Consider the following 23,225-nt stretch of genomic DNA (forward strand, 5'->3'; position numbering starts at 1 on the left):
CATTTTTATCATTTAGTCTTGAAGAAATTCGTGAAGAATTTTTCATTGTCTCGATTCATCGAGCACAACAGTCGCAATTGTCATTGCCATCAAGTTTTTTTTTCTATTTTTCGATTATGCCGTGGAGTGAAGATCTAATTACACGTTAGAGATAATCGCGTGACTTGTACTTTATTACATAAGTGTTTACATTTTCAATACCTAAAACACGTAAATTAATTGTGATTAGCTACAAATTCAACATTACTGTCTAATGAGGTACTTGCTTATTAATATCGTGATAAAAGAGACATTGCAATTTTATTGCAACTTGATACGAGGACGGATAAATTGGAAAGCAGATAAAGGGGAAAAAAGGGGGATAGACTGCGAAGATTAACGAGTAAAAAGAGCATGAGAGCGAGTGGAGCGGAAGCGAGCCAATACGAGATTACAGGGCAGTTGGGGCTCGTGCCAGATGCGCGTTTACACGGGCCCTGAATACTGTAAATGCACTATCTGGTACGACATCTCTTCTGTCGCCGTCATCAGCGATCGTGTGACAGGACGTCATCTTTTTAGCTTAGTTGTAACGTAGATAAGTGTGCACGATTAAAAATTGACATCAATATACATATGTACCAGACTGCGCGGTACCCCTTCGTCATCGAGCGAAAGTTGACCCATCACCTTTCAGATTCTTCCAAAACTTACAAAGTTTCGGATAATTCTGTACCGTGCATAATGTACAATATCTTTATGAGGATTCTATCTTGTTTATACAGAATTTTCAGGATCTTTCTCTTATATTAGTAACAATCTTGGATTTGAGAGAAAATTTAAATCAAAGGAAAATATCTGAATTGTTTTACTTTTATATTCGATTATAGTAATACGATTATAAAATAATCAGATTCAATTAAGTTTTCGGTAGAAAAAATTAATATTTTACAATTCAACTCTATTTTTTATCTTTGATTTAAATATTACTCTCAATAAGAATAATCGATATTGTTACGATAGAATTTATATGAATTATAGCTTTTTGTAACTCGCTATAAGTAGAGCATGGGAATGTATGTCTATTATTCTGTGTCAAATTTTTCTCTAAAGTACACGTATTATAAATAAAAGCGAAATAATAATGTGTCGTAATGTTAAAAGTATTCGCAAGTGTTTCTCTGGGGATATAGTCTAGAGAAATATTAGTTTAGTTAAATCTGCATGTATTTCTCAAGTATTAATGGTGTAATCGCATCGGTAATTTTTATACAGAAATCAGTTTGGAACAATACAACTGACGATAGATAATAATAATACATTTGATTTTTGTTGCGTAAATTTAAATTTTGGATTCTGTATCGGCGAATGAGTAATATAAATTTCTACAAGTAATGTGAAATTGCTCGGTAATACGTCGATGATTTATGGGAAATTGTCTATGGGAAAATCTGTTTGAAAACTGCACAATGTGTATATGCTCCAATAAATAAATTCTGCTAAAAAATAACTGTCATTGCCGCTTTTCACTCCGTTCCCTCCTTTTTGTTCCGAGATATGTATAATATCTCGCGGAGAAAGGGATGCAACGATTAAGCACGAACGAGTGCACGCTACACTGATAAATGGTTTTTTTTTTCCTTTTTGCGACTTCTTCGGTAATGACAGTTTCCTATGAATAAATGTATAATGGCGTTCGATCGTTTGTAATGAGAAATTTGTTAACGGAGGAGTGCTTGTTGCATATTCGTTTCATGCAACAAGACTTCGCATATATGTGATAATTTATACGTATACACAAGTACACACATGCACATTGCTTATACATGGAATCATATATTATTGTATCAAATGGCAATAAAAATCATCTAATGCGTTTTTCATTTAATTTCACCAGCGCCTTTACTAGTTATTTTAATTTGTAGATATAAATAATGTAGTTCTGAAAATTTTCTTTTTCCTATAGTATCCAGATGACGAAATGTGGACATCCACACAGTATTTGAATTATTTAATAATAATAATCGAATCCTATTTATCTTAGGTGAACATTAGTATTAATTAATATAAAAAAAAAAAAATTAAAAAAAACTAATAGAATAAACCATAATTCAAATTTAAATTGCATATTTGCAAATGGACTTGAATAATTTTAATTGAGAGAAAGCTTGTTTTTTCACTTCATCTATTTTCATTCATTTTATCTATGTATTATCGATCATCTGAAAGGTTTATAGATACAAAAAGAAGTTAAATCGCTCGACAAGCTGTCAAATTGCTCATCGGAGCAAAACATCTTTTTAACTACTTCAAAGTCAATATTTAACCGAAAACATTATCAGAAAAAGAAATTCATATGATATGAATAGATCGATATGAATAAAAATACATCAAAATTTTTAGATGATTAAAAGCATATTCGTATGATATACTCGTATGATATATTTTTAAAATCCCGCGAAAGAAAATTAAATATTACGTCTTTGTAATTTTTAAGTGTTTTAGCAAGTCTAAACGTTAATTAAAAAAATTTTTACATTTTTCAAAACAAATTATATATATATATGTACTGTTGTCACAGCTATATTTGGTTAAAAAACTATTAGATATTATTTCATAGCTCTCTTTAAATGGTAAAATGGAAAAAGTGGGAAAGGGAGAAAGAGGCGAAGCCAGGACGGACTTGGTTAAAAATAATTGACTCTGATGAGAGCGTAGTGCCTCTTGGAGCCAGAGATTCGACAGAAGCAAGGTCGATCGTTAGGAAAATCTCGTAACACATGCGTTCCGAGTATTCCCTTTGACATTTGCGTATTTTCCCTTCCGCCTCTCGCAGACCACGCAAAATTTGGATTTCAAGTACGTTTCCGCGATCATGTATATGCACATCACGAGTTTCACAAAATGCATTTTATAAGCGTTATTAAGATAATTACAATCAAATACACAATCAGATTTAATGTTGATACGTTGAAACGCAAGGATTCTATCACTTCTGAGATATTGGAGTTAATTGGTGTTATTTTTTGCGTATACTTTCAAGTCATGGAATGTCTAGTTCCAAGATGTCATTATAATAATTATGTAAGTAGTCAACTGATTGTCAAGTGATGGAAAAAGTTTATTGCTGTCTCATTGCGGAATCTGTGCAGTCGATATAATTTCGGCGCTTAATTAATATTTTTCCACGTAAGTTTATGCATTACTTATTATGGAAGTATCATGTTAATTTTTTATCTCCGGTTTGCGCTACAAATTGTTTCAGTAATTGTCCGCAATTAATCTGATTTTAATGAAATGTAATTTTAAACGATCATCAGATCACAAATGCACTAAAACAAGAGTATTGCGATGAAGCAATAAATTTTCAATCATTCATCGACGAAATTATCGATTGTCATAACAATAAAGATAAAACGGAAATGACAAGAAGAAGAAAATGATCATCAGTCGAGCTTGAAGAGCGGTTGAAGAGAGTATTTGGAGGCTCATCGGTTCAACATCTTTTTTAATCGTTTAAAGGAACAACTTCCTTTAGCGATCGGCATGTTGGCAGTGTGGTTAGCTGGTTGTGTGGTCAATCTATATACACGACCGCTATCGGCACTGCAATTATGACGGTCGCAAATCTGCTGCTACTATGAGAAGCGTTATTGACGACCTCAGTGGAAAGTTTCATGCGAAATATGAGAATCCTTCTCAATGCTTTGAAATTTAATGGCACAAGAAGAATATTTATGCTGTGATTCCAAGTTAAAGTTGTTATTTAAAAATTTGTTTTGTGAGGGAATCAGTCTTAATTATACGTGTATATCAATGCTTTGAGGGTTTTAGCGTTAGAGTAAAAAAAAAAAAAAATTTATAGGAATAAATATATGCTTAATTTTAGGTGGCACATTTGAAAATTACTATGCATATTAAGGCGCATTAGAGCACATCATAAATGTGTGAATATACATTATACTGTACGGACGATGCAAACTTACAACTGATCAATTTTTTATTATGCTTACAGATCAGCCTATGTATCTTTCGGAGGTCTGCTTATGAGGCTACAAGGCGATGCAAACAATCTACACGGCTTTGAAATTGACCAACACATGTATCTACTAATGAAGAAACTTGCATTTTGATATTTCTTGCCATACATTGTTAATTTTTCATTTGTCAATTTTTTCTCAACAAATATATCTCTCATCGACGAAATTTTCGTTTTTCAATATGTAACACGATTTATTAGTCTTTTTACAATAAGATTGATAATTTATAATATTTGTATGAAATTTTCTTTTACTCCAAAGATTTACTCGTGCACATTCATATACAATAACTTTACGTTCTAATTAAATTATCGATTAACTTAAGTTTACTACTGCCATAATTATTACTAGAAAATTAAGGAAATAAAAATAATTTTTATATGTAAATCTTTCTTATTTATCAATTTCCGCTATCATTAGTTGTAAATTGTAAAGTAGTAATAATTTGAATAATTCTTAAATGGAAAGTTTTTTTCTTCAAATCATTAACAATTATCAGTTTTATTTTGAGTTAAGGGTTTAGAAGATAAATACGAGATTAATGAAAATTCCTCTCGGTGCTAATTAATATTTAACGAGAAACAAGTTTTTTGGGGATTTTTCTAAAGAATTTACTTTTTCCATTTAATTGCGACGATTTGTAGGTGGGGGTAAGAGTAATGCAAATATTGGATAAATGCGAACAATTTACACGGTTTTGAAATAGATCAACTAATGTGTAATTATTAATAAGGAATCTTTATTTTGATATTTTCCATCATTTGAAAACTTTTTTTTAACAAATATACTTCTCACTTTTTTCCTCACGAAATTTGTATTATGTGTTTTAATGTGTACAATACGTTGATTGCTGATTTTTTTTATTCTTTTTATTATATGAATTTACAATATTTGTATGAAATTTTCTCTTATTTAAAAAAATTACTCGGGCAAATTCACATACAATGATTTAACGTTATAATTAAATTATCAAATGACTTGAGCTTTTGCTAATGTTACAATTATTATTATAAAATTAAGAAAATAAAAATACTTTTATATCGAAACCTTTCTTATTCACCAATCCCCGTTACAGCTGTCATCAGTTGTAGATTTTGGAGTAATAATAATTTGAATAATTCTTAAATGGAAAGATTACTTTTTAAGCTATTAATAATTTTCGAATTAAGAGAGTTCGGAAAATAAATACAATAAAAATTTTTCTAAAAAAATTTCTATCAACATCTGATATTTAACTTGAGAACAAGAATTTTTGCATTTTTCGAAGGAACCTACTCTTTCCATTTAAGATTTCATCACGGCAATTATATTATGTAGGATAGGAGGAGCAATGCAAATCTTGGATGTTGACCAAATCGCCACAAAGTACATCACCCACCAAGTGCGCCATCAAGAAACAAAAATAGGAACCAGGTATTGCATACACTTCTCTATTTATCCACGTGTTCGTATACACGCTCCTGTAAATACACATATATTCTGCTGTAATTAGCCAACCGACACTTTGTATACTACTAGGCTCTTAACGATCTTATTTCTTTGACGATTTATCTCTTGATTTTCAAACAATTTTGTGTTAAACAAAGGAAGAATTAAAAAGAATTATGGTGTTTAAATTATATTTTGTAACAATGAATAAAAAAAGAATATACCTTCGTGTAAGGATACAAGAAAACAAACATTTTCGGAATGATGGAGAGAAAAATTTTTAATAAAAATAGATCCACGATGTTGGATCGTGAATTACACGCGATTGTTGTAATTAAATATTTTGCACTCTCTCTTAATCAGTATATTTAAAATGAAACAAAATCAAAGGACAAGATATACATTCAGATTTTTATTGGACCTGGGGATTGGACAGGATTAAATGAAATGGGCAGGGAATTTAATAGCATCAACGTATATCACGACGAGCGGACGAAAGATGGACTTGGCGATGGTTAATTTATGTAATTAAAGTCTAGGTATTCCTGACCTTGCGTGCGCGGTTGCAATGCTGCGCCCTTGCGCGATGCAATGGAGGTGCAAGCGACAACGCGTGGGCTTGAACGCATCTCAAATGGCGGACGTCGCGCGCGCGATATTGCGTAACATCCATGATCATGCGCAAGATGGCCGATGCTTAATAAGGGTCCGATTCTAAATAGATTGGCCCAATGACATATAATTCGCTCTTGTCTGCCCGTCGTTTCGTTGTATAAATGCATCTTGCTTATGCGAATGAGAAATCGATATCTCGAATTCAATCGCAACACCGAGGTGCCATTTGATAAAACGAATTTTTAATGAAATTTTTTTTATTCCTACTTAACCGTTTCGTGATGAAGATTTGATAAAGTTGTATATAAAATTAACTCTTTAATAATGACTATCTTAAGCGTATAAAATAAAAGTTGTGAACTTTCGTCATTACATAGGCTTATTTACAAGTACCTTCCATTGTTTAATCAATACGTATTCAGTTTTGTAGTGATGATAACGCGTAAGCATTGATCAAACGATGTGCAAACGGCAAGCCCCTGTTTGTCCGGGCTCCAATCCAAAGAGCTAATAGGTTGTGTCGAGAGCGTACAGTTTTGTAGTAAACTGACATTACCCGTAACGCCTTGTTCAATCCCATCAGCATCGGTAGTTTTTCTTTTTTCTGGATAATTACTGAAAAACAATCAATTTTCAAACATTTTTACAAGATGTGAGATGCAACCATGTTGTTTATACAATATGAATAATTTATATATTTTTACTATTTCCAAAGGCAGATCGTTCCTCCACCGCCACACGTTGCGAATAATTCACGATTTTGTGGCAAGTGCTTAACCAGCCATACTGTTGACTTGTGCGCCTAAAATCAATTGACAAATATATTATTAACGTATATGTACAGAGAGAAAGAGAGATACATTAGGAAAGTATATATTAATTTCTATTAATTTTATGTAAGATAATACCTTTTCAACAAGATAGGCAAAACCTTTCTTAGGATGCTGAGTCTTCAAATCAAAGAGATAAAATTTGGATTCTAATGTAGTAGCGACCAATTTATTCATGGGAATATCCTTTCGGTCAAATTCAAGTCCACAAACTCCATTTTTCAAATTACTTTCCCATCTTAGCGACATAGCTCTTAAGTCAAACATTTTAACATCTCCATTATCGTATCCCGCTGCTACTACTCTTTCTTCAGAATTGTAAGAATTGCCAAATCCAACTGACCAACAGTCCCGTCGACTTTCCCCTTCCTTTGGTTCCATAACAGCGACTGGTCGATTCTTTTGCCTAGGATCCCACACTTTTACACTTCCATCTCTGGATCCAGTTACTAATTCGGGTGCTCCACATCCTATACTGGCACCTGCCACTCCGTCAATGGCATTTATAATCTGTGTGTGAGCATTTGCTGTATAAACTGGTATCGAAGGATCTTCTAAATTGTAAATATTCAATTTACCCTGTAAAGTTAACTTTCATGATTTATGAGTTCATTGGACATTGCATGAAATCTTATCGAATATGAATATTGATCATAACAGGTATCTGTTAAAATAATAAAAGAAACCTTGAAATCACCAGTAGCTAAGAATCTATCACGCAGACTGGAAGCTTTGAACGTTCCGCACTTGATCTGATTGGATCTCTCTATATCCTTGACGAGCTTTAATTCACCACTAGATACTTCATAAATCTGTATAATACCGGTACCACGAGGTCGAGAGCCCATAACTACGAACTTTGCGCTGCATGGTATCCACTTCGCATCAAATAACGAATAATCTACCGATTTTTCAATGTGACAGATTATTTGTGGTTTCGACAGTTTATCCATGTCTCCTTATCCACGAAGATATTTCTTTGATTTTAACATTACCAAGAAAATTTACCCCGACTTTGACAGCATTAGACTGCTTGTCTATAAATAAACTTGTACGCCATCTAGAAATTAGGTACTACGTACTTTTTAGCGAAGACTCAAACCCAAGTTAGCGAACGCTCACTGGCGTTTGTGTAACAGATATCTGTATTGTCGACTAAAAAATTTTTTACCGAATGCCGAATGTAACATATATACCGTAATGAAACAAAATAATTATTAAAAAATTCAAAATTCAAAATTAAATATTATTATCTGACATTCAAAATATTTATCAATTCTATCAAATTTATTAAAATTAGTTAGAATCGTATGATCAATATCGATCTAAAGGTTATACAATTAATTATATACATATAATATTTATATAACTTTATAATAAATTTATTGTTGTGTATTAATGAATGGTTGGAACTTGTATGTTAATTACTAATGTATTATTTATTATAATGGAAAGTAACGTGGTTATATAGTCGTAAGCTAAAAGGTTGCAACACATTTTCTTTGATGGTAGATGGTTCGATGCTTAATTGGTTGGATCCATAGGTAAGGACCAATGACGTTCGCCGTTTGATGAGCAAGTCTACATTTCAAAAACAATCGAAGAAAATGTGTTGCAACCTTTTAGCTTACGACTATACATACAAGTGTCTCTATATTTCTATGCGTTCCGACGACAAGTGCCGATCGTCGAATCATGAACCACCTCTGAACAATTTTTTAACGCAGCAGACGCTGTGAGCGAAGACCTAGTTGAGAACCGCTGCGCTGAGCGTGGCGCTGCGTGGCGCTGCGTGGCGCTGCGTGGCGCGCGGTTAGGTCGTCTGATATGCTAGCTTCAGCGTCACATTTCGTGCAAGAAAAAAAGTCACTTTTCGTTATCATTGTTAGTGTAACTAAAACTTACCGACTTTTTTAAGTGTGTTTCTAATTTATCGCTTGCGGCTGACTGTTTCAAAAATAGACGATCCGTGATATTTGATGCCTCTATTACAAGGTTGGCTCGTTCAAATCTCTGTCAAAACTTATATAAGATTATTCGCAAAATGTTTTTAGACTAACCACCTTGGCATTTTACAAAGTTTATTAATGTACAACCTTGTTTCTTATAAACTAAATTGCAGTAGTATCGAATGTTTCTACATTGTTTCGTAATATCATCCATTATACTTGTGACACAAGCTCCGTTTGTCTAGATTGGCATTGATCTCGTTAGTAAACTTCGATCAATAATTTTGAGTAGCTCTTATTTTTTATAGCTAAAATGTTGCTAACAGATTAAATGGCAAATAAATGTCTTAATAAGTAAACTATCACTTTTGAGATGTTCAGTTTTTTATTTTGCAAACTAACATTTTTTATATGACTACTACTGTATTATGAAGTAATTAGTGTTTCAGAAAATTAAGAATTCAATTAACAAAATAAGAAGATGAATATCTCGGGAAATAATAGATTGCAGGCTATCTTTATTAAAACTTTTGTTACTATTTTTTTTGTAATTTTTCTCAATTTTAAAGTAAAAGTAACTATACATATTTTTTTAGTAAATGTTTGCTATTACTTTCTTTTAAAGCACATTGTATTATTATTTCTTGTAAATAACTGTGTGTCGAGATCAATAAAGTATCTCCGTTAAATGAGGTTGTCAATTCTTTTTATTATATGTCTAAGAAAAGATATCTATTAGACTCTTACCACATTGATCAGTACATTATCTGCAGCATCTTCAGAAATTTTTTCTTTTAAATGAGATACTAATTCTGGCAATGTAGCAATCCGTTTTAGAAGTCTGTCGTTATGGAGCACTTAAACACCTTATTCAACTGCGTTTCTTTCGATCCTCTTCTTTAATAAAATTGATTACCCTTCTTGCATTTTTTGGTAAACTAACATTACTAATATTAATTTCTGAAATATATCTAGGCTGTGCAAACAGTTTATTATTATTATTATTATTTTTTTTTTTTTTTTAGAGAAGAAACGTTCTCTTTGCAATCTAAAAATATAAAATTTTTATCATAAAAATAATATTCATATTATTATCTTTTATAATCAGTATATATATTTATATTTAATTTACATGAATAATCAGAAGTTAAAACTTTTGATATTGGCTGAACAGCGTTATCATATTAGAGATTTGAACTGAACGTTGTTTCACGGTAACTCAAGACAGAGAGAAAGCATTAGTACTGTAGCAATATTGTTCAACACTGTTACTCGATATGCCGGTAATTCACGTATCATTTATTAATCTATTTGCTTGTGTGCATAAGCTTGAAAGAGAGGTAAATAAGAGGAAGTAATAATCTCAATAATTATCTAAATACGCCATAATATGCCGTATGAGGTATTTTAAACTACTTATTGTGTGTAAAGAAGAAAATGTATTAACATGAGTTTTTCGTACTATCTCGAAGTTCTTCGTAAAGTTATAAGAATATTGCAAAAGATATACTTCCGCTCGGAATATCTAACGCCTAGGAATAGTGGAAAACGAGGAAATAGTGGAGAAGGAGGAAATTCATCTCTATACTAGTATGAAGGGGATTACGCTAGAGAAAGTAATAGCATTTCTGAAGGTGAATTTGATATTTGCCTGTTGTTGGCCAGTAGCGCGGGACGCGACAAAGTTTCAGATCATTTGTAACAAAATATTTTGTTCAATTTCCGGATTGCACGGAATATTGTTAGTTGTCGAATTAATATACACGATTATTTTCCGTATTGAAAATATTCTTATGCTTATGCAATCAAGCTGTGCAGTGGGTATTATATTTGAAGTTCCGTTGCAGATATTACTATTTGCTCTCCAGCATGATCGTTTACAAGTAAGAAATAAAAATATTATTTATTAACATACTACTAATTAAATAATTATTGTTTTAATATTTATATATATATATATATATATATATATATATATATATATATATATATATATATATATATACTGGAAAGAGATGTTTCTTTATCTTAATTTTCTTATTGAAACAAAATGTACTATTTTTACATTTAAAATTCAACTTACAATAAAATACATTTAAAACACAATTAAATATTGTTCTTTTGGTTGTATGTAGGCAATAATGTTTCAGTTGGAAGATTTTTATCAACGAGCGAAATCAGAAGAAAAAGATGTATTTCAAAGATACATTAATAAATACGCACATATTTATATAATAACATATAGCATGAATGCCGTAACTTTGCTCGCTTCAATTCTCGAACCATTATTTCATGGATCAGACGCATATCCGCTCGTAATAAAATATCCGTTTTCTGTTGATCAGCAACCGTTACATGCGATCGTGTATTTCCACCATTCATTCGGATTATATCAAGTTTATTGTCAAGTGAGCTCTAATATTTTCCTTGCTCTTCTCTTATGGTTCACATCGGCGCGATTTGAAATATTGAACAATAAATTCCGAATGGTTACGAAATACTCCGAGTGGCAAAGCTGTGTTAGAGAACATCAAGAACTCTTAAGGTATGTCAAAAATTTATAAGCACATTTAACATAATTAGAATAATAAATAATCGAAACAATAATCGAAAATATATAATTTGAAAATATTATAAGATTAAAAAAGTAAAATAAAAATACTATAGGTAATACAATAGATAACGTGTTAAATAACATTTATTTATTTAAGTTAGAGACTAGAGTACGAAAAATTACAAAAAAGTCATTAGATATATTGTAAATATATTGTTTGAGTCAGATTTGCCCAACAAGTGAGCTTATCTATTTCATACGTAGTGTTATCATCGCTCGGAGCTAGTACTTATTCGTTAGTATTTGGAGGTGTTACTATACTCAGTGTATGTGTGTAATTCTTTAAATTGTAATCTTAAATAACAAAATATATATGTACACACACACACACACACACACACACACACACACACACACACACACACACACACACACACACACACACACACACACACACACACACACACACACACACACACACACACACACACACACACACACACACACACACACACACACACACACACACACACACACACACACACACACACACACACTTGTACATACATATACATTTTATTAGAACAAATTAAGTAAAAAATAATTTACATTTTGTAAATTTACATATTAATTCTAATTTAAGTATGATAAAATAATATCTTTCATAAGATATTAATTGTAGATTATTGTTAACATTTTTTTTTAAATATTAGCGATTGCCGTTATCCGTAAAAGGAAAGTTTGGTATCGCATGTATTTCATCACTAACGAAAGTACTTTTGTGTGCATGGCCAGCTGATTATTTAATGACCATAGTAAGTTTTGAGACGAAATAAATCAATGAAATAAGGCACCATAAAAATGTGTCAGTACATACAAAATTTCAAGTACTTTTTAGAGTTCTGATGTTGGTGAAGCTGTGTATGATTCGTTATGGTACAACCATAAAGTTGATTCACAAAAGCTTATGTTATTCACGTTGCTCCGCTCTCAGCGACCTGTAATTATAACTGTTCCCGGTCTATTATCAGCTTTAACATTTCAACATTATTCATCTGTAAGTGAATATATTGTAAAATTACTTTAATATTATTATAATTTTGCTTACTACATTTTTAATTTCGTAATCTGTATATACTCGTATTGTATTGTACTTTGCTTTCTTCACTCTCTTTTCTTCTTTTTTCTTTTCTTAGCAAATATTTATAATTTGTAGATAAATACTAAATCATAGATAATAATACATGATAATGACATACGATTGTGCACATATGTCATTATACACATGTAGCATAATTTTCCTTAATATACCTTAGTTATATTTACGAGCTATTTTATATAATTTTACAGTATGTTTCGACAGCATTTTCGTTCTTAACAACATTTCGAATGATTCTTTCCGAAGATGATACAAGAAAAAGTTGATTTTTTGGATTTTCGTAAGTGCGCAAGAAATAGAATAAAAGAATACGCTAATTTTATCTGCAATAAAGTTTATCTATTAATTTCTTAAATTTCTATAAATTTCTTGTCAATTACATGCACAAATATTAAGTTTCTTATTTATATTGTGCTAACGTGTAACGATAAGTTAATACAATACAATATAATATTATCAATGTTATTTAAAATAATATTTTAATTAAATATAATGATGTATGTAAATTTAACTAAATACCAAAATAAGAAAATCGTTTTCCATGACTATATTATTTTTATTAAAAATAAAAGTGCAGATTTTTAAACATGAATCTGTAAGCATATACGTGTACTAATAGCGAATGCCATAATAAATATGATTAAATAAATTATTAGGCATATTAGCAACATGCCTAAGTAAGTATAGGATAATTGTAAGTATGAAAGCAATTTCTCAGAATTTTCTACCATTTATATAATAGTCTTTAAATAATCGTTTATTAATATAAAGCGCATCAAACATACATACAACATATTGGAGTAATAAGTGTGGAAAGAATTGATAAGATGACGATCTTATATATTAATATCAAAAATATTTGTACATATTGACGGTACTATTAATACGCGCTTCTTCACTATTGTATCATCTCCAAACTATCCTATGTTAACGGTAAGGATTACGTGTTCATGTAGGAGTGGGAAATTACAACTAACTTTTATAATTGTAATTTGGCGTTTGCTGGATACTTTATTCGTTGGTTTACCTGACCATGAAAAAAATTTTATGTCAATGCACACGTGTATCATGCAAGATGTAATAAGTTCTCTCTTGACAAAGTTAATTCGAATCACGCTGTATACATAACTGTAATAAAATGGTAATATTTAACAATTATAATTGTTATGGTCGATACACTAACGATGAGAAACTTATTACATTTTTAGGGCGGATTGTCGTTCGCTTGTTGTTGATCATTACTCATTATCAATTGCCGCGAAAAAATATATAATATAAATCGCACAAATCGTAAATCGATTTATGTAGGGTTAATATGCATTGCACCTTCATCATTATTATAAAATTTGTAACTATTGAACAAAAATATAAACATTGATTAAAAAATTGTATACAATATTTTCAGATGTGCCAAATGTCTCTATTTAACTGAATTTACTTTACCTCGAGTCTATACTACCTTTATTACGATATGTTGTAGTTACAATAATCCCATGAGAGACCATGCAGTTTCACTTCACTGCTAATTATACTTCACTGTACTGGGTTTAATTATTACTAGGCAATTACCAGTAGCGAAGAAGCGTCTGAAGATGTTTGTAATACGCGGCAGTATTGTGTTCGATGCGTATGATTAATTAAGCGATCTTTGTCTTCCTACACGATGGGAAATGGCAAGATGTCTAATCGACGGCTTATAAAAATTACCCCTTAATTTTCCTAGTAGTAATTTATAGTAACCTCTGAGAAATCCAGTGATGATAAGAAATTTCTTCAAAAATTTCAGTTTACTATAAAACCCTTTTTGTTTGAAGTCTCTTTGATAATAATAATAATGTTAATATAAATAAAATAATAATTCAAATATTGTTTTCATGAGTAACATAAACTTGAAATTAATGCATATGGTTTACTAAAACATTGAAACATTAATAACTGCACAAATTATTAAAATTGAAATTTTGCGATATATTAACGATAACCAAAGTTCTTTATTATATATACACAACGTATACGTTAAAAATTGACCTAATACAATTACTTAACCAAATAGTTGGTTAGTAAACATTGTAATAAACAATGTTCTATAATAATAAGCAACGTTGAGGCTTTCTTAATGTTTCGTATACATTAAGATCTCTTGATAATCAATGCACCCTGCACCTCCGAGGGTAGGCTATAACCCTGCTTATATCATATGTACCGCACGTATGTACATTATTCGGCGCCTCGATGATAGCGTTATTATAGTGTCTACTCGCTCGCAAATTATCTTGGCGATATTACGCTAGGGAGTGATAATAGCTTATACAAAGCTAGCTTGAACTTCCGTTGTGTTTTGTTCATGTTTCTTAAACATGGAGGGAAAGATAACGCTGGATAAGGTAATCGTCTTTCTGAAGGTATACTTGACGTTCGCTTGCTGTTGGCCTCTTCCATCAAACGCGACCAAGTCCCAGAGACTCGTTCGCAGTGCCTTCCAGTGCATCTGTCTGACGAATTCAATAGTTTTTGTCATTGCGGCGATATGGACACTCTGTAAATACAGTGACAATGCGCTTATGGTGATGAAATTAGGATGTCAATTGAGTGCCATTGTGCAAATTCCATTACAAATGATACTATTCGCGATGCAAAACAAACGTTTGCAGGTAAGATTTTTGTTTGTGTTACGTTGATAGAGAGTGTTGCAAGTTGCAAGTAAGTGTTCCATAACTTGAAATCCCTGCATTATATCTCTGTATTCAAACTTGTCTGTATTTATAAGATAAACTGTGAAATCTAACGTTTCAATAATGATTCTAATGTCAATCAAGTTATTTATTTAATAAAATAAACATATATTCTTTAAGCACAGAAATATTTGTCATATTTTTCATGCTACTTTTTAAAACGTGACCAATAATTAATTTTTACTCCGTGATATTGAGACAATTATCTATTCATACATTTTATTGATATATTTTGTATTTATAAACTATAATAAAAGAACTGTTAATATGAGCTCTAACAATATAGTTTATCGTTTTGGAAATGGAGAATTATTATCAGCAAGCCCAAGAATATGAAAAAAAAATTTTCCAACTGTATGTCGACAAATGCAAACCATTTTATGGTAAGTTTATGATAAACGCAACATTCAGTTTTAGCTATCGAAGCAATTGTTTAAATAATAAAAGTCGATTATCGGTAGGTAGCATTCTTTGTTGGTTGGCAATGACAGGCATCAGTGTTATATTTACACCTTTATTTTCGTCACAATCCTTTCCGAGTGAAGCGGAGTATCCATTCGACATGGAATCTCAACCATTGAAAACTATCATTTATGCGCATCATATATTAATCGCTTATCAAAGTGTAATACAAGTTAGCACCAATACCTTTCCCGCTCTTCTACTTTGGTTCGTAGCCGCCAGGTTCGACATTTTGTCCGTTCAATTTCGTACGATGACAAATATAAAAGAGCTGATGAAATACACACACGAACATAGGCTATTACTTAGGTAAGTACTTATAATGTAGATTTGAAAAGACAAATTTAAGAATTAAAAGAAAAAAGTTAAATGCGGTAGTTGAGAAAATAATTACGTTTTCAAAATTCCCCGGATATTTATAGATATGCAAGAGAAGTGACGCGTGCAATTCGTTACGTAGCGTTATTATGCGTGACTTTCAGTACCGGCGCGGTAATATTCGGTTATCTTACTTTTATGAGTGTAAGTATATCTCGTTATGTTTTATCACTCATTGCTTACACCTTATAAAAAGCAAATTGCTTGGAACTTGTTAAAATATTTGTTTCATGTGCGTTTAACGTAATACATATAGTATGTATGTATTGATGTATTATTTATGTTATTTTTTTTCCGACATTTACGCGTCAAATGACATATCGCATACAACAGCATGCCCCATTGTCAGTGAAATCGACATTTCTTATGATAGCTTTTTGTGGCTTTGTGGAACTCTATATGTATGCCTGGCCAGCTGACAACGTAATGAGCACGGTTAGTTATTTACATAAAGTAACTCGTATAATTACATTATATGAGTATACATCCCAGTAAACGACAAATGATTGGATTGGATAAATTCATATGAATCAAGTTTCTGAATTCACGAAAAAGGTATTAAATTAGAAAACATATATATCAATGTAATACAATAATTAAATTAATTATAAATATAAGAAAATTTTTATTAAAAAACCAATTAAAAAATATTGTTTGCTCATTGACGATGTAGATCAAGGTTTCTTCATGTATCGATCTGTTTCGTCTATTTGATATGAATATTTATGTTTCTCAACGATACGTGATGCACACAGGACTACGGGACGACATGCCTTTTTCTAGACGTCTTTATGACGTCAACGTCTATGTAAAGTCGACTTGCAGTCAACTCTGAAAGTCTGACTTAGAAAAGTCGATTTACAGTCTACATATGGATGGTTGTGCTGTTAGGATAGTTAAATATAATTCATTGCATTGTACATTGAATATGATACCAAGAGCAAATAACCAATTTACAATTACGAATTCAAATGAAAATAGGTTGCACGTGTTACTTTTATGTACATGCATTGAATAAGATACAGAAAGCAAATAGCCAATCCGTAATTATTGATTCAATTGGATTACAGATAGAAAAGTTTTGGATTCAAAAAATCCAAAAACTTGATTTAATTTTGTTCCATTTAATAATTTTAAATATTTTAAATATTTTTCAATTTCTCGTTTGCTGGGATGACAAAAATCTAATTTTTTTGTTATGTATTTAAACAAAATTTTTATTAGAGTAGCGACATAGCGTCTGCCGTCTATGAATCATTGTGGTATAATAATGATCTAATTAAAACGCGAAAGATTTTGATATATATCATATTAAGAAGTCAACGACCCGTCACCGTTTCAATTCCATGTGCGTTACCAAACTTGTCCATGAATTACTACGCATCAGTAAGAAATTTCATCATTTTACGTATATTAATTTTATTTCTTACATTCCTTTTCTGCATTTATTTTCTCTTAGATTTGATTATTACTTTACATTTAAAATTTCATTATATCTCATTTTTAGTATATCTCGACAGTATTCTCGTACATGGCATTTATACGGGCCCACGTAATAATGAATCAAGAGTAGAGAAAGAATTAGAAAGGTAACAAATTTAAGGTAAAATTATATCAAATTATATCTTTTTTCAAATGCCTGTTATGTAGAACTGTAATGGTACAATAAATATATATTTGTTACTAATAGCGATTTCGACTAATAGCTGGAGCACACCGGTTGCACATTTCTGGTGTCGGTGCAACTTTTGTGTTTGGCTAGTCAAATAATTCAGTTTCTTAATGGTGCCGCGTGTTCGTCTAGACTCTCGATGCACCTCACAAGTGCATATTGAGTGTACACGAAGTGGACCTGAGAAAACAGTCGGAGCCAGTTTGTGTGCCACCGATAAGGTGGCACACCGATGTGCCCCAGCCCCCAGCCGAAATCGCTATAAGAATACTTATACATGATAACCATATGATAGAAAGATTAGAGATATGCGAATAGTTTAAGAATATCGAATCATCGATGATTCGATGCGCCCAATCAAAATATCAGATCGCTGAAATTTTGATTGCTTTATTTATATCTTTTGCGCTACCAATCTTGTTTCAGCGCGTACTGTGCGTACTATAGTACATGATAACGTTCGTGTCTGACTGGTTTCTGAAACTTTTATAATTTTTCTATAGATATTTCAAATTTTATAAACTATTTAAAAATTTGTCCAGTATTGTGTAATGTTAGATCGTCTTTATAAATTTATTTCAATATCTCATAGGTTTGTATCATACTTTATTTAACAGAATTTAGAACAAAATTCGATTGTATTTTCATTGTCCCATTGTATTTTCTTAATGAAACGCGATAAAGTATTATCATTTCGATAACATTGTAAATTGTGTAAAATATGTATTCAATTCTCATTTATCAATGTAATATCTTTACACTTACCACTGTCTAGTATCTATTATAAATTTTTACTTAACACATTATTTTTTTGTAATTATTTTTTAAAATTCTTACGATTAATATTTTGGTTTGATTAAATTTTATGTTAAATGGATCTGCACCGTCATTGAAAACTTTATTACATTTAAATTAGTATATAAATCCGCGAGAATTTAATTCGAATCAAAGAGATTCGATTCGATTCGATACGATTTGATATGATTTGACCTTATAAATATATCCTTGATTCGCATATCTCTAAGAGAGATCTCGTTACACACATAAACAGTTAAATTATCAATAAAATTATACGGCATTTATAAACAGCAAATATTATTAATTAATTTTATTTGTAACAATTAATATTGTAAACTCTAACATTAATTCATTCAGGTACATTTCTCACTTTGTATCTATCAAGCAAATTGGAACGCATTGTATGTAAATACGAGTATAAACATATATGTTATTGTGTAACTTCTAAGTTTGTCTGTCATTAAAGAAATATATAATTTGACATAAGAATAAGTATATGGTTAATATGTAGTATCATAGTTTGTTCCCTCCTTTATTGTACAGAAAGGTTTTGTACAGAAAGGTAATCTTATATGATAATAATTCTTATAATATCATCTTAATACAGATACATTCTCACATCTAATAATTATTTTGTTTCATCGATTCTTTTATCTTACGTGTGTGAGAGAGAATTCCACATTTCTTATTGTTTTTTAATTTCTATCTACAAATCGAAAACGTAATGGTCTATTTGGTACATTTAGTATAAGAAATCGACTTTGGATCTCAGCGTAATCGTACTCAATTGTAAATTCTTTTACCAACTGTAAAAAACAAGATATCTCTTCATATCACTTCTGTATTATATTTTATGTATTATATTTCTGCGTAATAACGTTGTGTGTAAAATCTATTTACTTTTGCAGTGAGTAACATCATTTGTGTTTCAGCCATATTTTTTCCTAGACATGATCGTACACCATAGCCGAAAGGTAGACATGAATACTCTTGATAATCGCTATGCACGTATTTATCCTGATTCAACCATCTTTCTGGTTGATACTTTTCAGGATCTTCAAAATGTTCCTCACGCTGTGATGTTATTTGATTGGCCATTATGACGAAAGTCTAGAAAATAAAAATTATTCATTATACTATTTCTAAACTCGAACTAACATTTACAACTTACTCCTTTTGGTATCGTGTATCCATGTAACGAAATTGCCGACGGTAATAATCTTGTTAAATAAGGAAACGCTGGTCGTAATCTTTTAGAAAAATATTACGTTACATATAATAATTTGTTGATACATTCAATTTTCCTATAGCTTTTTTATAAATAATAATTTTTAACTATTGACTTTTTAAATAACGCATTTTAACGTACTAAAATAATTTTCGTATTGTCATATTTTCCATTACCTGAGACTTTCTTTTATGCACGCTTTTAAATATGGCATATTTTCCAAGCTTTCCTTCGTCAGAGTATACTTCGTTTTCGACAAAACAGACATTATTTCATTATACAACCGTTTCTGCACTCTAGGATTCTTCGCTAGGAAATAAAGTAGGAATGCCTCGCAATTAATGACCTGAAAATTTACAATAGGTTACTTACATTCTTATTTCGATTATATTAAATTATTGCATATTACAGCTTGAACGCCTAAAATAATCATGTCCATCAAGAGGATAGAAATGTCGTTTGGATGGATACGCTGAATCATCATTTTTTCGAGTAACGATAAATTTCTTTCTTCATTCGTAGATTTCTCTTGTTTTGTCATCGATGAAGTCTGCAGCTTATTTTGAGTTTGCTGAATATATTTTCCAATAACTCTGGAGTATAAATTTGTAAGTAAATGCCACTCGAAAAATTAGTAAAATATATAATTGAAAACAAATGTTATTATCAACGCAGTCATATAAATAATATATTACGTAAAATTATAGTTACACACACACACACACACACACACACACACACACACACACACATGTGGCGCACACTTGTTTAAATAGAAGCATGTTATTAAGGTTTTAAGCTTTGATTTAAAGCTCTTAAATTTTTATGACTTACTCGTCAAGGATGTCGCAAGCTGCATAAAGTTTTTTGACGAATGGAGTTTCGAAGAATCTCCACACCTGAAATCCGGTTTCGCAGCGACTCATATACGTGTGTGCAGTATTTAGCGCGTTAATAATTTTTGTGACTTCTGAAGCTGATTTTGAGGTAGAATCAAGAAAACCAAAGTGATGGTTGAACATGATCACATAGAAACATTCCATGCCCCATGCGGTGAGTTCTCGATGAAAATTTGCTGGTACCTGTTGTTCAAATAATAACTGTACTACTTTTCTTAAACTATTGTTAATTATATATACAATAAATTATTCGTCTTGCTACATTTGTTTGCTCATTTTTATTTTGTCAGATCTTAGTTTTATTTTTTAATTAATCAAAATTATAAGTTAAATTTAACATAATTTGTATTAATTATGTGCATTATTAATTAGTTATTGTACAGTGACATACCTCATCTTGACGATTGCGTATATTACGAATTCTATTAATAAGTTCGCCGCACACTGAATCCAGTTTTTCAGTATAATCGGAAATAGTTTCATGTAACGGTTGATCAACTTTCTCTTTTACTTCTAACCACTCCAAACTTTGTCTGATATTTCATAAAATTCATTATTAAATTATTACATTAACAAATGTCTTATAAAAGAAAACTACAAGAATACGTACATTATAACCTCTTGCATATTGAAATTTATATTTAATCATTCTATTTTATATTCAATAATAATTGTATTAAATTTTTTCGTAATTGATTATGCATTATACTACTTACAAAGAAAACGCTCCGGCAGAACGATATTTATGATGATTAAGGCGGTAATGTTGAAGAATATCGATACCACTACGTATGGGTGACTGGCTCTCCCGATTGAAAACTTTGGCTATATGCTCAGGTCTAAAACGATTGATGAATCAACTGTTGGGAAAAACATAAAAATTATCATGTCTCACCTGTGAATCATTATTATATCATTCACAAGCGGTCCATTAATTCTCACGATGCATCCATATTCATCAAACAGATATTTAATTGGTGTGACGTTGCGATTCCAGGATAATCGTCCTGCAATATAATATATTAAATTATTCTTATTGATTGATCGATAGCATTAGATTGTAGAAAGTTTTCTCTTTTATACTAATTATTTTGTTTTAACCACTTTTATTAGTCATTGTTTTAATTGTTCTAAAAAGTTGGTTATAGTAATATTACTTTACTTTTTGAAATATCGAAAATAATTGTATACGTATGGTATTATATACGTATATTTTACAATAAAAATAAATTTTTTTTATAAAATAAAAAAAATATTTAAAAAAATTTTTTGTCTACTACAGTAAATATACAAATACATAAATGCATCAACAAATTTTAGAAACTTTTTCATACATTTTTCATATTTTTGTTCATTTTTTTTTTAATCTCAGGAAGCAATTTGTCCAAAATTTGAAGAACCAAAATTGATTTTTATTCTTTGTACATTGTTATGAACACAAAACAAATTTTTTTATTATATCCTTGATTCCTCAAAATAAAAATATAAAAATAGAAAACAGTTCTTCCAATTTGAAGCAATTGAACTTCAAGAGATCGTACCCTCCGTAAGTCTGCTTATTAACAGACTGCAAAACAGTTGCGTACCCAAGAGTGGCACGTATCTCCAATACTTTTCCCATAATTTCAGAATCATTGGGCCAGGAATCTCTTCAAACGGTAATGGTGTTTGTTCTATATGGATACGTGGCATAGCTTTGGATGTAGGAATATTAATACTTTCCGACATCTCAGAATTGGAAGGTTCCAATAACGATATCGTCTTTGTTGATGTTACCGTTGCGTTTACCATTGGAATTGTATGTGATTGCATGGAAGCGGCTGAAATAGAGAAATTTGAGATATAAAATTAACGGCCAAATATTAATTAAATTATTATTAAGACTATGACAAATTATACGATTCTCTTCTTAAAATTTGCAGTGACTTGGTTTATCTGTCATTTTATGTAAATTTTTGTTTGAAAATTATTAAACGTATGATTATTTGAATAATCAAGTACTATCTTTCTCACTTATTATGTCATTAGAATTGAGTGGCATGCTTTTTCTTTCCTCAGTAGCTGCTAATGTATCTGCTAGCTTCATCGTTGAGAAGAATAATTGATAGAAACATTTTCCGTATGTCTGCGATGAAAGATCTCGAGCAACAAAGATAGATTTCATTAAGCAACGTATCATTTTGCTTTGCAATGATATTTTTATACTATTAAGGCCTGATGTTACACCCTAAATCAAAAATACAGTATAGCATTACATATAAGAAAAATAAGAACACAGATGCAAATTACTTAACGTATATATACATTAACATATGCCTAATATATTAATAGAAACTTAAACTTTTCCTTATACCTGTTAGTAAATATTGTTTAGAAAATGGAAAGACTAAGTGAAATTGCCAAATATTATCTGCATGCAATGACGATTGAGTTATTACATATGTTTACTCCGATGAGAAAAGAAATAATAAACTAGTTGCCATGGAAGCACATGTCGAAAAA

General features: G+C 30.7%; 5 protein-coding genes across 10 annotated transcripts in view; 3 read left to right on the forward strand and 2 right to left on the reverse strand.

Annotated features, from left to right (window-relative positions):
- Window positions 1-4,406, forward strand: part of LOC105200408 (DNA-directed RNA polymerases I, II, and III subunit RPABC3) — a 54,778-nt gene extending 50,372 nt beyond the window's left edge. For all 3 annotated transcript variants that reach the window (XM_039448523.1, XM_039448525.1, XM_039448524.1), the window contains exon 4: window positions 3,995-4,406. In XM_039448523.1, the coding sequence (XP_039304457.1) occupies window positions 3,995-4,112 (118 nt within the window). In that variant the 3' untranslated portion in view covers window positions 4,113-4,406. The remainder of the gene's footprint in view (window positions 1-3,994) is intronic.
- A 336-nt stretch (window positions 4,407-4,742) lies between these two features.
- On the reverse strand, window positions 4,743-7,956 carry LOC105200411 (WD repeat-containing protein 92). 2 transcript variants are annotated; one of them, XM_011167965.3, is made up of 5 exons: window positions 7,579-7,956; window positions 6,971-7,471; window positions 6,767-6,864; window positions 6,456-6,677; window positions 4,743-5,479 (listed from the first exon to the last, which is right to left on the reverse strand). In XM_011167965.3, exons 1-4 carry the CDS (start codon window positions 7,843-7,845, stop codon window positions 6,470-6,472), a joined length of 1,074 nt encoding a protein of 357 aa, XP_011166267.1. In that variant the 5' UTR covers window positions 7,846-7,956; the 3' UTR covers window positions 4,743-5,479; window positions 6,456-6,469. The 2 variants fall into 2 exon arrangements, with proteins under 2 accessions (XP_011166267.1, XP_011166266.1); XM_011167964.3 differs by lacking the exon at window positions 4,743-5,479 and having other exon boundaries at window positions 5,701-6,677.
- Window positions 7,957-11,327: 3,371 nt separating this feature from the next.
- LOC113006295 (odorant receptor Or2-like) lies at window positions 11,328-12,482 on the forward strand. The gene is made up of 4 exons (XM_039448470.1): window positions 11,328-11,386; window positions 11,622-11,721; window positions 12,109-12,210; window positions 12,294-12,482. Exons 1-4 carry the CDS (start codon window positions 11,328-11,330, stop codon window positions 12,480-12,482), a joined length of 450 nt encoding a protein of 149 aa, XP_039304404.1.
- A 1,836-nt stretch (window positions 12,483-14,318) lies between these two features.
- On the forward strand, window positions 14,319-19,091 carry LOC105200433. 3 transcript variants are annotated; one of them, XM_039448508.1, is made up of 7 exons: window positions 14,319-15,205; window positions 15,594-15,669; window positions 15,748-16,057; window positions 16,171-16,270; window positions 16,460-16,561; window positions 17,351-17,512; window positions 17,634-19,091. In XM_039448508.1, the coding sequence occupies exons 1-7, from the start codon at window positions 14,912-14,914 to the stop codon at window positions 17,697-17,699; spliced, it is 1,110 nt and encodes a 369-aa protein (XP_039304442.1). In that variant the 5' UTR covers window positions 14,319-14,911; the 3' UTR covers window positions 17,700-19,091. The 3 variants fall into 3 exon arrangements, with proteins under 3 accessions (XP_039304442.1, XP_039304443.1, XP_011166290.1); XM_011167988.3 differs by having other exon boundaries at window positions 14,322-15,205; window positions 15,573-15,669; XM_039448509.1 differs by lacking the exon at window positions 17,634-19,091 and having other exon boundaries at window positions 14,321-15,205; window positions 15,573-15,669; window positions 17,356-17,510.
- On the reverse strand, window positions 18,895-22,926 carry LOC105200412 (probable cytochrome P450 12a5, mitochondrial). Its single transcript, XM_011167966.3, has 11 exons — window positions 22,737-22,926; window positions 22,265-22,543; window positions 21,619-21,730; window positions 21,440-21,562; window positions 21,115-21,256; window positions 20,659-20,906; window positions 20,234-20,417; window positions 20,001-20,170; window positions 19,768-19,846; window positions 19,497-19,706; window positions 18,895-19,402 (listed from the first exon to the last, which is right to left on the reverse strand). Exons 1-11 carry the CDS (start codon window positions 22,900-22,902, stop codon window positions 19,292-19,294), a joined length of 1,824 nt encoding a protein of 607 aa, XP_011166268.1. The 5' UTR covers window positions 22,903-22,926; the 3' UTR covers window positions 18,895-19,291.
- Between the last annotated feature and the right edge of the window lie 299 nt (window positions 22,927-23,225).

Source organism: Solenopsis invicta, chromosome 4 (genome assembly GCF_016802725.1).
Source record: "Solenopsis invicta isolate M01_SB chromosome 4, UNIL_Sinv_3.0, whole genome shotgun sequence".
In the NCBI taxonomy this organism is placed as follows: Eukaryota; Metazoa; Arthropoda; class Insecta; order Hymenoptera; family Formicidae; genus Solenopsis; species Solenopsis invicta.

Excerpts from the sequence above, each read along its gene's own strand:
- LOC105200411 (XM_011167965.3), bottom strand. The coding sequence starts at position 7,845 with ATGGATAAACTGTCGAAACCACAAATAATCTGTCACATTGAAAAATCG. Across the intron at positions 7,472-7,578 it reads TAGCTACTGGTGATTTCAAG|GGTAAATTGAATATTTACAA; the intron begins GTTTCTTTTATT and ends TTAACTTTACAG. Across the intron at positions 6,678-6,766 it reads ACGATCTGCCTTTGGAAATA|TAATTATCCAGAAAAAAGAA; the intron begins GTAAAAATATAT and ends ATTGTTTTTCAG.
- LOC113006295 (XM_039448470.1), top strand. The coding sequence starts at position 11,328 with ATGGTTACGAAATACTCCGAGTGGCAAAGCTGTGTTAGAGAACATCAA. Across the intron at positions 11,387-11,621 it reads GAACATCAAGAACTCTTAAG|ATTTGCCCAACAAGTGAGCT; the intron begins GTATGTCAAAAA and ends TGTTTGAGTCAG. Across the intron at positions 11,722-12,108 it reads GAGGTGTTACTATACTCAGT|CGATTGCCGTTATCCGTAAA; the intron begins GTATGTGTGTAA and ends TTTAAATATTAG.
- LOC105200433 (XM_011167988.3), top strand. The coding sequence starts at position 14,912 with ATGGAGGGAAAGATAACGCTGGATAAGGTAATCGTCTTTCTGAAGGTA. Across the intron at positions 16,271-16,459 it reads GTTATCTTACTTTTATGAGT|CATGCCCCATTGTCAGTGAA; the intron begins GTAAGTATATCT and ends CGCATACAACAG. Across the intron at positions 16,562-17,350 it reads CTGACAACGTAATGAGCACG|AGTAGCGACATAGCGTCTGC; the intron begins GTTAGTTATTTA and ends AATTTTTATTAG.
- LOC105200412 (XM_011167966.3), bottom strand. The coding sequence starts at position 22,902 with ATGATACGTTGCTTAATGAAATCTATCTTTGTTGCTCGAGATCTTTCA. Across the intron at positions 20,907-21,114 it reads TACGCAATCGTCAAGATGAG|GTACCAGCAAATTTTCATCG; the intron begins GTATGTCACTGT and ends TTTGAACAACAG. Across the intron at positions 19,847-20,000 it reads TGCATAAAAGAAAGTCTCAG|ATTACGACCAGCGTTTCCTT; the intron begins GTAATGGAAAAT and ends TTTTTCTAAAAG.